This window comes from Ptychodera flava, chromosome 21 (assembly GCF_041260155.1).
Source record: "Ptychodera flava strain L36383 chromosome 21, AS_Pfla_20210202, whole genome shotgun sequence".
Taxonomy (NCBI): Eukaryota; Metazoa; Hemichordata; class Enteropneusta; family Ptychoderidae; genus Ptychodera; species Ptychodera flava.
Genome location: NC_091948.1, coordinates 35,270,665 through 35,290,287, shown reverse-complemented (window position 1 = coordinate 35,290,287; position 19,623 = coordinate 35,270,665). Strand labels below are relative to the sequence as shown.

Here is a 19,623-nt window from a genome sequence, read left to right as displayed (position 1 = left end):
CAATCGCTAAATATTGTCATAAAACATAGGAGAAAATTAGCTTTCATATGACACTATCTAAAGAGTGTTACTGAAGGGCTTATATTTGTATATGCAGTTTGTAGGACGCCGACTAATCAGATCGGTATGCTCACGTAAGCACAGGTACGTGTTTTGATACGACTTCACAATCCCAAAATGGCTGCTGCATTAAGTTTGTGGAATGGTAATGCTTCCAATGCAGATGGACATTTGTTAGGTTTTTCTAAACATTAAAATGGAACAAACCATAGTTCTCAACAATGAAATGCAGTTAGCCGTATCTTTCGGGTTAATCCGGTCTCTCATTAGCATATGGCGCATGGCCGGTACTTTGGTTTCGGACAAATGATTCAAAGATTGTTAACGCAACTAACATGACTGAAAAAGACAATACACTGAGGAATTCCTGCAACTCTGACGTAAGGTTTTCTGTTATTGTCAACTTTAAGTTGACCAATCACAATATGTATACTTCATTATTGAACCAATCTGTGAGTTTGTCAAGCGCACAAATCCTAATAACAATGACGTTATATCTTCTGACGAGCTGTGTGTCAGGCAAGAGTGTTGACAGGCTGCGTGTAAGGCAAGAGTATTGACCAAGGTTGTGATTCAAATTCAGGTTGGAACCAAGGGTATTTATGGCTTTGACTGAGCATCGCCACCAAGTGCTTTCACGATACAGAATGATCATTTGGCAACCTTATCGCCGCAATAGATGTACTTAGTAGAGCTTACGTGGAATAAATGGACGAAGATATTTTATGTTCCCAAATCCGTTTGCTTATGAACTGTCGTTTTCAGCATATTATGGTGAGCAGGACAACGTATTTTGCATATCATACTAGATTCCTCAATTGTTTCCTAAAGTGCGCTAGCTTACATTTGATGGTCTCCATACAATTCTTGCGAAAGCTGATCCCTACCCTACAGAATTTAAAGTTAGATATACCACTCTCCGCCTCGTGCCCATTGTTCTAACCATGCTCTCTAATTTCCATAACCGAATATTTTATTGTATACCACCTGGCTTTCTTTTGTTTAAAAAGTGTCCGATTTACAAGTTCTTTTGTTTAAAAGTGTCCGATTTACTAGTAAATCGGACAGTTCTTTTGTTAAAAACTGTCCGGTTTACTAGTAAATCGGACACTTTTAAACAAAAGAACTTGTAAAATGGACACTTTTTAAACAAAAGAAAGTCACGTGGCGACGTGTAAAAGAAACAAATGCGAGACATTATACTAGAAGGAATTTATTTCACCATTAAGTACAGAGTAAAGAAACTTTAAAAGAATCACCGGACTGAATTAATTTTGCACGACTGTACATCTCAAAATCAATTACAGGTCACCGTGAAATAACGGTATTGATTGCAAATATCACTTCTGTGTTAAGGTTATTGTTATCACGATCATTCGAAGCTGAAATTTAAGATTTCAAAGTCAGTTATCAACAATGAATGTAGAGGTTTCAGTCGCCTTTGGTAAAGTTAAATCTAGCTACAGGGAAACACACACGCAGTACCACAGTCATTGTGGATCTACACGTATTTTTTTTGTACTTGCAGTTTCTGTTGCGCCTTTCTCTGACGTGGCTGTGTAGCTTGGTCTTCCGATTGTGGCCGTTAGCACATGGCGTGACAGGGGACTTTTCTTGTCCATCTTTGGCTTTGGTAGTTGAAGTGCACCGGATACAGCTTTCATTTGTACTTCATCCGCCATATCGAAATACGTAGAGCGACTCGGCAATTGCGTGTATGCTGCTCAAAGTTTTCGACCCAAATGAGCAAAGCGTGACTCTAACGTCGATCTGCAAACACCTTTTTACTTCATTCAACCAACCAACCAATCAATCAAACATAATTCATACAATTCAAATCAAACCAGGTGCTCAACACGTCATCACACTACAATAGCAACACATGTCAACTTTATCCAATCATGGGTTATTTTTTTATACTTTCGTTCAACAAGGTGTCAAAACGTGTCAATGTTTTCCTGCCAAAGTTTCAACTTGCACTGCACTAAAATTACAAATGAAAACTTTCGGCGTGCAAACAAGGCTCTAAAACTTGGCAAATTCGTGGTATAACACGGTAAGCGAACTCGTAGTCGGCGGTTTACGGAATTTAACGGTACAGTTTGCCATAAAACTCCTCGGCCCTGCGGGCCTCGGAGTTTTACTGGCCAACTGTACCGTTAAATTCCGTAAACCGCCTCCTACTCGTCCGCTTACCTATAGATAACCATTCTACATCGAGTACGATTACGTGACGTCAATAGGTGAAGCCACGATAAATCGAGGATGAAGAATATCCTACAACTGCTAGTTATGTTCCAGGACCACTTACGATAACTACAAATATTTCGTTTTCTTACGAGCTACAGATTCCTCTTTCGAATATATTATTTTCGTTGATTTATCATTCATCTGTTTGCATTTGAAAAAAGGACATGAATTGGCTGTGTTACGATGTCCCATTCAGTTCTGTATGCTAGGTCGAGAGAAGTTTGGGTAGAGAGCTTCATTATACGTCGTCACCTGTGTGTTTCAAGATTCTATGTAGATTGGGGTGGACATTTAAATGTTACTACAGATAAGGTGCTCACAATATGTAAATTGACGTCTTTTCTGACTGCACAGAGGAGACTGTTTAACATCTGAAAAGTGCATGCCTGTCTGACATGGGAGATGGCTGCACAGCTGAAAACAGAGGAACTACACCATTGATGGAACCAATTGCAAGAATTGCAGGATGGTATACGTTATTTCTTCAATGTGTAAAGAAGGTAGAGGAAAACGCTATTGTCAACGTCAAACAACCACGCGTCACGAAGTTGCGTACCGTGTACTGAATCCATCGTATTGCCACGTCGCATTAAAGACCGGACTGTTTCAAAACCAAGCTTTGCGGACTATTATGAAACGGACTGGTTAAACTAACGCTCAAAGCTCTCTACCAAGCAGGGTAACTTTTGTATAGTTTTAATTATTTGTGAGTATTTGAGTTTCCATTAAATAATTTTTGTCACTTTTGAACTGCATAGTGCCCTTAACGTCTTCACTCGTCTGTGCCTGGTAAATTCTACCGTAACAGGGGCAACAACGATCGGCTTTACTGTCATTCCAACATCAAACATTGAAATGTAATGTATAAGGTTTCACAATGTCTGATCAAATAATACTGATTAAGGGTTAGCTATTGGGAATCTTGAGGTAAAATATAAACTGTATAAAAGAAGAAAATGACGTGATGGTAGTCAACTTTAATAAGTAAAGTACCAGTTCTAAACTGTAAAAATATAAAAAGCAACAAATAGATGAACAACCAGTTTGAAATATGACTAGTTGTTTGCTGTGCTAGTGCTCATGTGACGTCATCCCTCTCTCTACGTGAACATAAAAAAATGAGCAGGGTATCCAGGCTGTAATAAAGAATACACCTCGGGGGCAGATATCCGGACTTTCACATTTTTACAATTCTTTCATGATCTACTACATGTGTGGGCTCATTTTGAAGTTCTGGGATTAAAATGAATGATAGCAGAGGGATGGTGTCCATTTCAAATTTCAAATACCGGCCGTAAATTTATTGGAATTTGTTTCAGTAGTACGAAAATTGGCACGGTGATCCTTTTTTTATTCTCGATTTTGAAATTTATTCTTGATTTTGAAAGAGACTGTGTTTGAAAGTTTTCCTGAGCAAAAGTTAAAGTCTTTGAATTTCGAGGCGTATACTTCAGCCGCAATGTGGACACGTCTGTTTCAACCACAAAACAGACCGACTGATATCTCCATTGTCGTCATTCGTATCTCCCTAAGTTAATTGTGTTAGGTCAATTAATGTAGAGGTACCAAACTGAATGAAGCACCATTCTTAAAATGTAGAATATACGTATAAATGCAAAAACAGTTTATGCACTTATTTTGAGAACTGTTGCGGCGAATTTACAGTTAACATTAGACTTAGAACGTGTGGATGATTACAAACAGAAATAACTCACGAATAATACGGTGGTTTCAATCGGATTCGAACTCACAACGTACGGTACCCAGTCACCTGGCGGAGAAATCACAGACAAAATCACTCTTACGTCGTCCATTGGTTGAGGCGTTGGAAACGTGTGAAGCGACAGACTCAATACTATATGTTGTAACATAGATGATGAATCGATATGCATTATTATATGGATCGATATGAAATATGTACTGGTTTAAGTATAGAAAAGTAGAGATTGTTAATTGAGCTGTGATCCAATAACCGTCTAAACTGACGAATTAGGGAGCGTTCAGTAATTATGGCCGGGGATGGGCCGGCAAATTCTTCCTGCGCATCAGTCAAAATAAGTGAACCCCCCTAACCATTGCACCAAAAATGTATGACCACCCCCTTTCAAGATGACAAAAAATTCATGATCCCCCCCCCCCCCCCCACATTGCTTGAGTAAAGCTGCATACACAAACACCTCGGGGCGATAGAATAAAAAAAAAAGATCCTCAGATTTTTCAAATGACCCTCCTTACAAACTTACAAGTTGTTAATGTTCGAATTTCCCCTTCTGACTTGCTGTAATTTTGAAATTACACCTCAAAAGGATTGCCGCCGATTGGACAGAAATCACAGGTGGATCGCAATATTTTTGTGCAAGCGTGTGAGTACAAAATTTTGATATTTGGATTTAGTTGATAATGTTGATTCACTATACACGGTAGTCTATGAGAAAACTATGTAATACTTTTTTCAATAGAAAACTATATCTATGCATTTATAGATATTTGATAATTGACATAAATGTACTTAATTGGAATATGGTTGTCAACTGGTATGTGGACAAAAAATTTGACTTTAGAATTTCACCAAAAATGTTCATCCAGTATATATGGGAGTCTATGATAAAATTGTGAATAATTTTTTTCCAATGAAAAACTTGCTATACTTGTGCATATTCAGACGTTGAATAATTAACATAATTGTACTTGATTAGAATATTATGGTTAAAGGTGCATATTATGTGTACAAAAAATCTGATTTTGGAATTTCACTGAAAATGTTCATCCACTATACATGGAAACTATGAATATTTTTTTCCAATACAAATATAGGTAAATCTGTGTATTTATGTACTCTCGATTATTAATATCAATGTACTTGATTAGACTAGGGTGGTAACAAATGGATGTGTTCGCCAGAAATTGGATCTTGGAATTTCACCTAAATGTAGATTTACTGTTCATTGGAGTTTACGAGGAAACTATGAATAATTTTTTTCCAATACAAAAATAGTTACATCTGTGTATTTATGTACTCTCAATTATTAATATTAACGTACTTGATTAGACTAGGGTGGTTACAAATGGATATGTGTGCAAGAAATTAGATTTTAGAATTTCAGCAAAATGTTGATTCACTATACATGGTAGTCTATGAGGAAACTATGAATAATTGTTTTCCAATACAAAACTATCTAAATCTGTGTATTTATAGACTTTTGATAATTCATTTTAAAGTACTTAGTTAGACTAGGATGGTTAAAGGTTGAAATGTGTGCAAGAAATTGGATTTTGGAATTTCACACAAATGTTGATTCACTATACATTTGAGTATATGAGAAAACTATGAATAATTTTTTTACAATGCTAAAGTAAATTAATAAATATACTTGATTCGAACAGGTATTTGAAAATTCAGATGTTGACAACAATTATGATATTGGAATTTCACCTAAAAGTATAATTTCACTTTTCATGGTGCTAGTAGTATATGGGTAACTGTTAAATAATGTCCCTGTCAAAACTTGCTATATCTCTAATATTTAAGTAATAGTTGTTCTTTGCCCTCAGTGAGCTCGATCTACAATAAGACAAGCTCCAGAGTTGCCAAGTCAAGATTTTCATGTGACAGATAATTATACTTTTATACAGATTTACACTTAAATGACTTCAGAGAATGAAATTATGCAGAGAATCATTTTTATCTCCCAGAATATTTCTGAACACTGAAACTGCTTTTTGACGGGACGGGTACTTATGAAAATTAAGTGACCTCCCCTGAGCTGTTTGAAAAGTACATGACCCCTCCCCCCCCCCTTTGCAGTTTTCAAATTTAAGGTGACCTCCCCCCCCCCCCCCGATTTTGCCGGCCCAACTCCGGCCGTAATAACTGAACGCTCCCTTAGTGTTCACCGTAAAATGATAGCAAGAACTGAAGAAATGCATAGTCAGCAATTCTACGTAACTTAGTAGGTCATAAAATGTATCGATCATTTCTGCAGTCTCCATTCAATGACAAATTTTAGTAGTTCTTATTATTTCAAAGTATGGGGTTACAATGAAAACACGAGCTTAGATTCAATATACTCACAGATTTGGATTTGGATATCGTTCAGAGAAAAAAAACGTGTTCTGAAGTCATCATACGAAATATTTTATCAAAAACACGATTCCTTGACAATGTACACTTTGTTCTCTCAAGCACGCTACATTTGTCAGGATTGGATAAAAGTAAACATGTTTTGAAATCTTGATCAGTTCCACTTGGTTGTTTTGTATACATATAGCAAATGAAACCTACACGTGCTTTGGTGAATGTTATAGAAATTAAGCAGAAAATCGGACATCCCTGATTGTAAAACATTATTGAAGTTACTCATCACATACTTTACTACATCATAAATTAATGATTAATATATAAGAATGCGATAATTTCATACATAATTTTATCATTTTATCGACTCTGGTTTGTGTAATCATTTATGAAAGTCAATTTACAGTAGTACTTTCATCTTATCAAACCTTTCTCATCAGATTCTAAACTAATGCAATCTGATTAAAATCCGATGTAGAGATGGGTCCGGTAGGACTGCAGAAAAATAAAGACCGCAGCACGATAGCGTAAAAGACAAACCCATGTCTACATCGGAGTTTCATCAGATTGTAACCTGATGAACTTTTGTATTTTCTGCGGCAAATGACGAAAAGATACGGATTACAACCAGGCTTAGCAAAGCCAAAGAAAAATCACTACAGTAAATTATTGCCATGTACATTTTGTTGTTGGCACACACGTCGGAGTTGAGTTGTTATTTTTAACCCTTTCCTTGCTAGACAGTATCACTTCCAGTAACCAGATATGAACTGAAAATGCTCACGTGTTTCATTATTATTGCAGTTACGTGTAAATTTGAACCTTTAGCACATGTTTACAACTTCATAGAAAGTATTATGATCAACATAATGAACAATATTCACCGCCGATTAACTCTAAAAGATCATGAAGTATACAAATACGTAATTAGCTAGAACAAAAATACCTTCTTTGACTGCTGTCATTGTACCACCACTTTATATAGCAAGTGTAATTACCTTTAGCCAAGCCCTTCGAGCCATATATGCCAAACTGTGAAAGCTCATTAGATTAGCTGACATGAAAATGTGAAATGACTTTCAATATTATTTTAACCTGGTATAATCGTCAATGTACACAGCATGTTTTGCAAAATTTGATCAAGTAAATCCCAGTATATATCCCTAATTAGAAAAGATCATTGAAAATGCAAATAAGGAATTGGCTGAAGGAAAAATGCTTAATGATTTTCAATAATGTTGTATCACAGTATCTTCGATGTATATAGCAAGTTTCATCAACTTTGGTCCAGTCAATTCAGATATATATCCCTAATCAGCAAAGTTCATTAAATATGTAAATTAGGAATTGGCTAAAGTAAAAATGCCTAATGATTTTCAATAATGTTGTATCATAATATCTCCAATACATGTAGCAAGTTTTGTCAACTTTGGTCAAGTCAATTCAGATATATATCCCTGATTAGGAAAGTTAATTAAATATGCAAAATAGGAATTGTCTGATGTAAAAATGCTTGATGACTTTCAATAATATTGTATCATAGTATCTTCAATACATGTAGCAAGTTTGGTCAATTTTGATCGTGTCAAGTCAGATATATATCCCTAATTAGGGAAGATCATTAAATATGTAAATTAGCAACTATCTTTCATGTCCCCCCTTAATGGTTCCCACTGCTGATATATCTTGGTGTGATCAACATTTGTAGCAAATCTCATCAAATTGTGTGCAGTTGTTTTTAATGTATATCCGTTTTTTCTAAAATCATTATTTATGCAAATGAGCAAAAAGTATGCAAGCCACACCCACCAAAAACTAATCAGTTCTTGCCATTTGCTAACTGAATCTATGTACCAGATTTGATTCTGATCTGATCAGCCGTTTTTGAGATATCGGACCAACAGACAGGACAGACAGACAGACAGACAGACAGACATTGCTGCGACATATGCTCGCAAAAAAGCGGTAATGAGCCATACGTATTTTCACCCACTTGGCTTAGTATGTTATAGCAGCTTTAGCCTGTAAAATTATGTCTACAGTATCTCTGTCTTCAGGGACCTTCAAATCTTCAAGTCTTTGTTAAAATGCGGCATATGGGATATGTTTTGCTTTACTAGTTTTAACCAACTTGACCTGATGGTGAAATATGAACTTGGCAGGAAAAGGGTTAAGGTCATGTGATGCTACCTTACTTAAACGTTACAACGATACAGAGGTAATTTGTCCATGTCTTTATCGTATATGATATTATCTATGTCCAAATACTTTTATACTATAGGTATTGGAACTTGGAAAGTATTGATCTTTCAACCAAAAAATCATTCTAGCCCTCCTCATTTTGTGCGTACGTAGCCTAATGGTAATAATAGACCAATGGAATATGACGAGCCATAATTAGCAATGACGGTGGACTCTTATAAATGAGGCTTCACATTATAGCGTACAAGACCGAGATCAGTGCCGTCAAGTTATCAAAGTTATGACGCACAAATGAGATTAAGAGAGTTGTTTGACTGTAGATAGTTAAGCTAGATGTAAATCTTAGCAATCGACGGTACTTGTCTACAGTATACCATATAAATTAGATATAGTTCGTTAATACCACCAACCGGAGTTTGATTAAGAAGATAAGGCGCCATGGCATCTTAGATTATTCAAGAGTAATTGCACATCAATCGGCAAGCTTGATAGTTCTTACTTGTCCATAATTCACTTGTCAGCCTTTACACAGTTTATGAGACATGTACACCTGCGTATGTTATCAAACCTAAGAAAATAAATATCCAGCCTCGCTTAAAAGTTAAAAAAAATCTTACCTTGCTGGTGTGAGAATTGACAGACAGCCTATGTCATGTAACAAAAGGTGAAACTACTCGCTTCTCAGTCCTGTAGGAGACTTGAAAATTGTGCTTCATCAATCCTCCGGTGCGTGACGAGCGCCAATGCGTCCTGACTTGATGTGGCTTATCTGATTTTGTTCGACATCGGTACAGGGACAGTGTACTATGATATAAATACCACATCAATTGTGAAGACACTATCAACAGGGGCCCTTTTGTTTTATCATATACCTGCCTAAAGCCATTTACCTATACAAGGTAGCGTTCACCACACGAAGGTCGTCGGTGGCCCTGGGTCCCATGTTTATATCAACCATTCAACTTGGCGTTGTACGTATAAGATAGTTTACGAGAAACTAAGACAATGAGAGTATAACACACTTCCAAATCTCGTAAGAAAGGTTCTGTTTTGAATGTAACATTTGAAGACTTTTTATGTATTGAGTTAGGATACAAGCATGCATTAGAAGGTTTCTATCACGATTTCAAGTAATTGACTAGTTCACGTATAGCTTTTCTGCGGTATCAGAGATGTCTTTATTGGTTCTTCTGAAACTGAAGCATGGGTCCCAGCCTCTTTAATTATTAGTAACAGGTTGAATCGTTCTTTTATAACTGTTCAAGGCGTTTCCTGTACTTCTATGACTAAAAAAGTCAGTACAGATTATTGTGAAGATGTGTGTTGGATGTGTGTGAAACGGCTGTTTGTTTTGATGTCGGCATCAAATTACAGTGACGTAGGTAAATTGTATGCACGCAAGTCTCCCTGATTGCATGCTGTGAATTATTGACAAGGAGTACTCACGAAATCTCATCCAAGGAAAGAAACCTATTATCGATGCGTGTTTAGTCAAGTCAGATTTATTAGAAGGTTTCTGATAATGTCAGCTTGCAAATAATAAATGCCTCACCAATTCTCCCTGTGCTATTGTGTTGTCCAAAGGCAGTGACTGCTAAAGAGTTAATGTCTATCTACATTGAGAAAGGTGTCACACATCTCAGGCACGACTCGTTCAACCTGATAAGAACACTTTCTGGTGATAGAGAGTGCATTCTTGTCGATAAGAGACAAAATATCTTGCCATCTATACAAGGGAACTGAATCTACAACGAGATCGTTTCAAAGGCCAAAACCATTTCGTGATACTGATGCATTGTTCACCATCAGATTAATCTTGATAGATATGCAAAGAATGCCTTGTAATTTTATGTCTTAACTGAGGTGTTGCACCATTACTGATAGATAACCCTGTCTTAGACTATATATTACATTGCAATGCGTGCCCCTATGGCTAAAGACGGCGATACTAGTTTTTCAGACATTAGGAAATAGTAACGATAAATATATTTTTAAATCGTTTTGGAAACTAAGCTTTTACAACAAAGAAGTAAATACAAATGTAACAAAGGTTCTTCAATTCTTGAAGGATATCACCAACAACAACATCAATTGAATAAGAAATGTGACATAGGATTTCTACAGGTTGTAATGGAATAGGGAATGGGTATATAGGAGGATGTGAAGTCGAGCAGGGAAGGGCGGAAACAGTAGTAGGTAGAATAAATTTGAAACAAAAGAAGGGGAAGCGAGATATAAGATTGGCAATAAGAATATCATAAATGGGTAAAATCTCAGAAGATGAGTGAGAAGTTGGTGGCGGCACGACAGGGCTGACGTCACGACAGGACTGACGTCCTACGCGGCTGGTTAATTGAATCAGTGGAATGGCAGGAAAGGACGAAGAAATAAATAGACAATTTAAAGAATGCTGGGAATGGGGTCAGTTGAAAATGACATCAGATTGGATCTTTATCAAGGAAATGATTTGTGAAAGGAAATATGATGGATATCAATTGATTAGATTGAAAATGATTCTAATGACATGATTTGAGAATGATTCTAACGTCATGAGTTGAGAATGGTTCTATTGACATGAGTTAAGTGTCTAAAAATATGTAAGATCTGTTCTTGTGACGTTGAAAAGATTCTTGTAAACGTATACATTTTGAAAGGCATTAAATTGTATTAATTTCCCTCTCTGTGCCCGTTTGCTTCTGATTGCGAGTGCTGAATTACGTTATTTTTTTACAGGGTGAGAAAAGTATATTTCAGTATCTATCACTTGAATTGAGTTATCGTGTATCAGTTTAATGCTGGCCTTACACTTGATGTCTATAGTTTCGCAAGATTGCCACAAACTGTTACTTTGCACATTTCATGTGAGTAACGTAGTTTAAGTCGATGGCATACTATCAGAACGAGGCTCTCTTTCTTCAGGAGCGCACAGTTTGATCTCTATATTACGGCATGAACAAAAAGTGGGGCCAAACAATTTGAAACGGGGGGGGGGTGGTGATGTGAGATTGATGTGTCATGTAACCCATCCATGATCGTGATGTATAATTGTAAATGATGACTAGTCTATTATTTTCTGTATTCTGGAAGGCTTATTGGGTTTTTGCAATGTACACATTCCTATAAACAGAAATTTGTAGCATCCACGAGACTATCTGCCAAACGTTCTGGAATTTGGATGAAAGATACAACACCTACACATGCCATTACGCCTTTTGACAACATTCTGAAATAGCTCCAAGTACACTATGTAAACAACCTTCCTTTTCAGTTGAATGACTGTAGCCTAAAAGGCCGAAAAAACAAAGTGATGACACTGATGCAGTGTGACAGCAGCAATACTTTAATACCCTATGTTATATTTAGCTACTCCTATACACCTGCTCTGAGAAAACAGTGACAACGCATACAATAATGTTGACTCTGACATCAAAATTTAAATAAAGAGGAAAGCGGACCATCTCGTTACAAGCTGTGATGCCTTAGTATCATACATAGTAAAGATGCCTGCTTACGATCTTTAAATAACCTACTAGATTGAAACGTGTTAGACACGTAGTCTCGCGACAAATTTCTCCCGTAAACTGAGGATAAAATTAGATTTAGCAGTCGCTTCTTCGAGTTGATCGCAGATAGAATAGTCCTTTGGATGGCAAATTTTCGAAACACCATAAATAGCTGAGCAACAACACGTTGCTTAACACAATAAAAATTGTCGCGTTGTTTTAACATTTTATTTTAAACATTACACTGTAAAATTTCATATTTTGTAGTATGCATTTACCTCCTGTGCAAGTGTTTTCAACGTAGCCTGAGACAAATGCGAATCGTTACAGTATTGGAAAAATGTTATTATATCCGACACGAGTTCCCCAATACTGCGCATGATAGATATCGTCTATTGAACTGTATGTATATACTTATATTCATATATCGGCGGCCTAATTATAATTATATAAATACACACACATAGACCATCGCCTACAGAATTCTTCGCAGGGCACTGAAGCACGGATGTATAACGTAAAAATATCTATATCTGAATCTCAGTCCTGTTCTCCCATTAGTGGATGTGTGAAGTGATATATATATATATATATATATATATATATATATATATATATATATATATATATATATATATATATATATATATATAAAATCAATGACACAAATTACTTCAAGTACAAAGTAATAATATCTGTTACTTAAGTTTCATGCATCCTGCAATATGGAATCTATATTTCTGGATTCTGTAAATTGCAGGATGCATGAAACTTAAGGTAGAACGCACCTCGGGGACAGACATTCAGACTCTCAAACTTTTACAATTCTCTTCTGATATACCACATGTGGGGTTTCATTTTTAAGCTCTTGGTAAAAGAAAACCTTTCACCGGCTTAGTTTTTTCGAAATTCGAAAATTTTTATTTTTCTCCATAGAGTTAACACAGGGGTGGCGGCCATTTTGGATTTCTAATATGGGTAAATCTTGGGTAATTTGTTTCTCTAGTACCAAAATTTGCACGGTGACCCCCCATTTTTATTCTTGATTTTGAAAGAGAATGATTGAAAGATTCATTAAGGAAAGTTTGAGCAAAAGTTTAAGTCTTTCACTTTCGAGGTGCATACTACCTTAAGTACCACATACTTGAAGTAATTCGTTTGTGTTAAATTATTTATAACGCTCTGCTTTCCGCATTGAGGAGTGTAGTTTTTCCCAGGAGGGCATCTGTATACTTCGAGAAAAATATCACGACAGACAAATTATTTCATCGATTTTGTATTCGAAATTATTTATTTAGCATAGCGTGAACAATTCTTTGAGGGCGCACTACTTCATGGGCAATACGTTGGCACAAAAAGTCACATGACCACTAACACCTCTTTTTTCCTTGACAGGTGAGTTTGTTTGTTGAACGAGGAGCACGTTCATCTCAGTCTGTGCGGCATATCGCGTACAGAAGACACATCTAGAAAAAGTGCTGTAACTTCGCTCTCGCGGACGATCCCGCGTTGTTTGCCACTAAATTAGGTGGAATGCTCATCTATTTGTGAACACATTTCTGGTGTTTCCATTGAAGAATTTATTCGTGCAGACATGGCGTTATCCAGGGAAGAAGTTAACTTGAGTTTAGTGTCAAGTGATACGCAGGAGAGTGCTTACAAGACTCTGAGTGAACAATTTGACTACGACGAAGCCGAAGACCTCAAAATGATTGTTGGAGAATATACGTTTGGTACCTTGTTTAATGGATCTCATGGAAACCGCTCTCATAACTTGTCTTGTGATTTTGAAGACCCAAACTGTCTACCGTTACCACATTTTGATGAAGCTGCTCTAATCAGGGTGATTCTCTATGGAGTTTTCTTTGCGGTTGCTCTATCGGGGAACTTAACGATATTTATCACAATGTTTCGAAATCGCCGCAAACGAAATAGAGTGAAGACGTTCATAATGCATCTTGCTATAGCTGATCTAATGGTCGCACTCATCGTCATGCCAACAGAAGCCATATGGCAAATCACAGTACAGTGGTACGCTGGTGATGTCTTGTGTAAAATTCTATCCTTTCTGAAGCTCTTCCCATTGTACCTTTCATCTAACATATTGGTTACAATGAGTGTGGATCGGTACTGGGCGATAGTGCATCCTTTGAGCGTCAGTAATGCTGACAGACGAGGCACAATAATGCTGTTTTTGTCTTGGGGAATTGCTGCCGTATGCAGTTTGCCGCAGGTAAGGTGTTTCATATCAATACGCTAGTCAATCTTTATAAATCATACTATATAAAATTATGGTTGCTTCGTTCCTTTCCTGCTGTTACTTGTTGCCTAAAGTTTCAGTTTTCTGCAATGATTTCAAACACTAATTATCTGGTCCTCCGTATTTTATATATGTGGATAATTTTGTAAAATCGACTTTCCGTTTGGCGAACGTACTTATGCCCATCAGATTTCGAACAAGCTCTTCACGATATAGTGTTAAGTCGCCATCTTTTGACTTTGTTTTGCCTAGTTCTTGGATATAATTGTATAATATAAAAGGCATTTTTTTATTCGGTTATTCTGTCTGAACATTGTTTTATTGACTTTCAAAACGCTGATCTCATAATATCTATAAGTATAAATGATAAGGTGACGTAGTTCCTTTTGTCATGTCTTGTGCACACGCAAAATGAGCCATATTTTTATTAATCTGTTTCCGTCAATAAGAAGAGCCTAAGTCCATAACTTATGGCGTTTCAGTCAGTCGAGTTCTGCCCTCATCCTTTGATGATTCTAATGTCAAAGATTGCAGCTTTTTTTCTTAAAAAGAATATGATGAAATCTGGAGTTTTTGCTTTGGCCGAGAAAGTGAACCAATTATTTTCGGCTTAGAGACTTGCTATGATTAAGTTGTCTGTGCGTCAGCGATGACGTCGAATTGGTCGTATTATTGTAAATTACTATCGATATGATATCGGTGAAAGACGTTCTACAAAATAACCCATTTACCCATATAAGGTATTTTTTCTCAACTGTTATAGTTTGTGTACCTAAATTTTATTGCGTCAGTATTGACTGATTTTGTCAAAACGAAACAATGTCTCCGTTCGCAACACAGACAGAGACACAGATGTACATTCGCGTCGTGTACATGCACATATATACAAACATACAGACATACAGATGTATGTTTGTTGGTGTGCATGCATGCATGCATGTGAGCTAGTACAATGATAACCGGGCTTTTTTAATCCAAGTATAAGATAAATATCAACCCCGCTCAGTTGGTTTAATAGGAAATGTCATTAATCAGCTGTCTTCTTCCTGAGGGCATTTTACAGTGTGATCATGATGGCAGTACTTTAAAGTACGGCTTTGAAGTGGAATACCCTTGGTACGGAATTAGCCAGGCCATGATTTTACATAATCCCTACTACACACCGAAAAAGCACATTTCTTCAAAGACTTCCCATAATTCCAACTTTAACATTAAAAGGCAGTATAACAGCAAAGTACTCTAAAATTGGATGAAATCAGGTCTACTCTCAGGGGCACTGCGACTGCATTTTTCAATAATTTCACGGTGACACCTTTAAGAAGCTAATCTTTGAGGAGGTCACTGAATCAAATACGGGATTAACTCTATTCACCATCTAATCCTATTTTGCCACATATTTTCTTGTTAATTTACTGACCCGATTATGTAAGCGTTAGAGAGGCCGACAAATACTACTGAATCGGTATAATTCAGAATCTTGCTATTGATAAGCAAAGTTCACACGCTTTATCTGCCGACTTTTTACATCATTGAGTTCTTTATATCACTGTGCAAAATGTCAAGGCTGTATAGGATATTATATGAGCTAAGCGTCTGCAAGATATTTGATATGCCTCATTACTTAAGGCACACTTACGAAAAGAAATTCATGAACCAAATACAACTCATCAACTCTTAGTGTTGCCAGACGATATACGTTGACGACCATACTGAATCTATTTTTATCAGAAGAATCAGACATTAATATCTACAAGCTAAGGCTAGCATTGGCAAAGTGTATATAGTAACGACTATCCGTAATAAGCCAAACTGATCAAGCTTTATTAGATCAGTTAGCATTGTCAGATACCTTTCTATCTAGGTCTAATCCTCTCTATCTCCTATATCTGCACGGCTATTCTAATTTTTCCTCTTCTGAAATCTTAACTTGATAGAGATTCTTTTCTGTTACTTCCAACATGTCATACTTAATCCTAATCTCGGTGACGTTAATCCTGTATATTTCATCCTCTCTATATCTTCGGTCTAATCTTTTCGTTAGTAATACCCTATGCGATTGATTACTGTCATTTGTTCGGCTGGTTCTGGTTTTCGCTAATCACATGTTAAACTTCACAATGGGGAACGATTTCCATCCTACTTCATGATACAGGCATGTCGATACTCGTATTGTACTGATATTATGGAGAAATTTTGGAACTCGGATCTCGCCAAATACCATATTGCTAACTTCTTGTTTGACCTTCACCGCGAAAAGACGGTCAAATGAATTTGTCAGAAAGTGCTGTTAAGGCCAAAGAATGCAATGTTGGTAAGATTGTCCGCGTTCAAATAAATGGAATAGCATACAGCGGTACTGTTAATATGTATAGTTTACATTAGAGCTGAGTCAAATGGCATTGCTTTATCATTACCGATTACTGTCGTCGCAGAGCCAAGAATGTTAATATTTCAAAAATTTTGTTAAAACTGACATTGGAAAAATAAAACACTAAGCAAAGATGCAAATCTTAACAAAAACTCATTTTTCGGATGTAACGCGTGATTAACGGAATTTGCCGGTTTTCTTAGCGTCTTACCTAAGCTATCAAAACCAACAAAGTTCAACAAGCTGTCTACACAGTTTGCCGAAGCCATGTTGTTTTTTCATTTTTATTTTCAATTGACAGAAGGAAAGTTATATTTTCAACCATGTCATTATAGTGTTTTTTTTCATAATGCATAGTTTTAAAATGCTCTAGACATCATATTAACGTCAGTCTTTGACTCACACACTTTTCAAATGTATGTAAAAGAATGTTATTGTTGTATGCAAAGTAAAAAAAACTGTAGACCGTTAGTTCATTTTGTGGCATCTACTGTTAGCGAATTTTGTACTTAGGTGATAATATTAAACAAAGTAGTCCACTTCATGATAACATTCAATTTCTTTCAAGACTACAATATGAATCTCCAACTACTTGCCTCATGAACTTCGAAGGCCATAGCAACAAAATATGATTGACTCGAGTTATTCTATAAGTGTAGTCTTGACATGATGCGATAAGTGACAAGCTTCTTGCTAAAATTTTCAATTACTTATTGAATTTAGAAACACACACATTTGGAATTCGGTCTGTTGTTTTTGTCTTGTGTCTGACAATATTGGTGTCGCAATGAGTTGAAAACGCTGAATGACAGTAGGGGTGGCAATTAGTGGCACTCTAAGATGTAGCAAAGATGGGTGTCCATGCAGAAAACATCGCGTTTTTATTCATCAGCCAAGATTCGTGAAGTTAACAGAAAGCGGTAGATAAGAATAGAACTTAAGAGGAACATAAAGACGGTAATTTTACTTTAATAAAATGACTATTGGAATGGAAGTAAATATTTAAAAGTAGTACAGAAAACTCTTGACTCTGTCAAACTGTAACAATAGCGATTAAAGTTGCCAGAGCTATCTGAAGGCAGCGCTGAATGTGGCGAGCGCTAAATTGCGGCAAATCACTGGACGTTGCTGACTTGTGCCAAATGCATTACTAGGTGAAAAACATGACACAACGTTGTAAGCTGTGATTTGGTTTCTTAATCATGCGATACCATATGAATGACAATGTTTCAGCGACAAAATTTCATTGTCTCATTAAATAGGAAAGACTTAGTTCAATTTCTGGAAATTTTACAATTGTAGGGTTAGGAAACCATTTCCTTCATGCAGTATTTAACGTCATGGTTACGTCAATTATATTAAACGTTCTGTTAACAGTATATCAGTGATAGGACCTCAAGTCGAATCATTTCTGAGTCACTGAAATTGCCATGGAAACATTGCAAATAGTATTGGAAGAAAACGATTTATTTGAAAGATAGAGTAAACGAACGGATATTGCAAATATCGCTATTAACTCCAAATAACGTTTGCTTCAAAACATAGGCGAAGATCCGCACCAGCAAACAAGTTATCAGAAGGAAAGATTATATCGGGTCACTCACAGCAAATTTAGATACCTCTGGGAGATCCAGTCAATTTACGTTGATTTTGATGCTTAATACCACCGCGCATTTACATGTCAACTGCAGACCCCGTTTTTCACAACTGACTATTCAAATAAAAATAGCAGAAGTGAGCGATGTGATCGATAGCATATACCTGATTTACCAGTGTAAGTGGTACTAGTACGGAGTTAATTAGACTAGCACCGACAAAGCTGGGAAGATATTGAGAGATGCCCAGAACAAAGTAAGGATTTGTCAGCGATATAATTACAGATGATTTTAAACCCTCGCTGTAAAGCTAGTTTACATATCTATATCATTGCCTTAAAAAGTCGGCAGGTATCAATAGGGCGATTATATGCAAATTGCTTAGAAAGTTATCAGACAGAAACAGGCGTAATCATCGCAACCGTGAAGTAAATTACATATGACAGGCTTAACAGAAGACTATAGAGCAAGCAAGAATCTCCGCTAACAACTCCTGACGTACCAACAGGAATTGAAGAATTAACACTACAGTTCAATGTGAAACAGGAACTCGCCAGCAAATCGCCGTTCACAAAATCTTTCTATAACGCTGTTCGATATATATGCATCGCTGATACTTAGTTAATGTTTTAATTATTAAATACTTTTAACTAACATGTTTTGCACGTCACCCTTCAACTGCTTTTCCCATAGACATAAATTTGGTCAATTAATTTGAGCATAATTTGAAGTGATAGATATGGTAGCCGTCATCAAATGATTCAGTCACTCTATTCTTTTAATTTTTGATTTTTGTTTTAATTTCGAAGATGTGAATTTATTACATCACTCCGCAGAAAACATTGCTGTTCACATGTAAAATTTTGACCTCAGCAAAAATTGGAAAGGATAACATTGTGAGAGACAGTCTTGACAAAGCAGTGGTGATACCTGCTTAGACTTAACTGCCTTTAACTTGTAAAGAATTTCTTTATGCAGTTTGTCGTAAAATTGCCGCTAAAAGGATCAATTTGCTGTGAAATAAACTAAAATGGACAGGAGAACTTTAACATTTTTTTCCCATCAAAGCTTCTCGCTTTGGCAAAATTAACAGCCATAAAATCGAGAGAATTGCATCCAAATACTTATCATCATCACTTATTTTAAATATATGTCCTATTTGGGTGATACTTCCAGATGTGAAATGGGCTATTGGATAAGCGATATTCTATATTTTTATATTATATACATCCCTGACAAAATATATTACTCCCACAAATTGTTATACCTTTTTGTCACAGGAAAAATAATTCCCTTGGTACACATTGGAT

At 36.3% G+C, this 19,623-nt stretch overlaps 1 protein-coding gene across 5 annotated transcripts in view; it reads left to right on the top strand.

Annotated features, from left to right (window-relative positions):
• LOC139122139 (gonadotropin-releasing hormone II receptor-like) overlaps positions 1-19,623 on the top strand; it is a 195,757-nt gene that overhangs the window by 160,171 nt on the left and 15,963 nt on the right. For all 5 annotated transcript variants that reach the window (XM_070687555.1, XM_070687553.1, XM_070687554.1 and 2 more), the window contains one exon: positions 13,486-14,323. In XM_070687555.1, coding sequence (XP_070543656.1) covers positions 13,685-14,323 — 639 coding nt within the window. In that variant the 5' untranslated portion in view covers positions 13,486-13,684. The remainder of the gene's footprint in view (positions 1-13,485; positions 14,324-19,623) is intronic.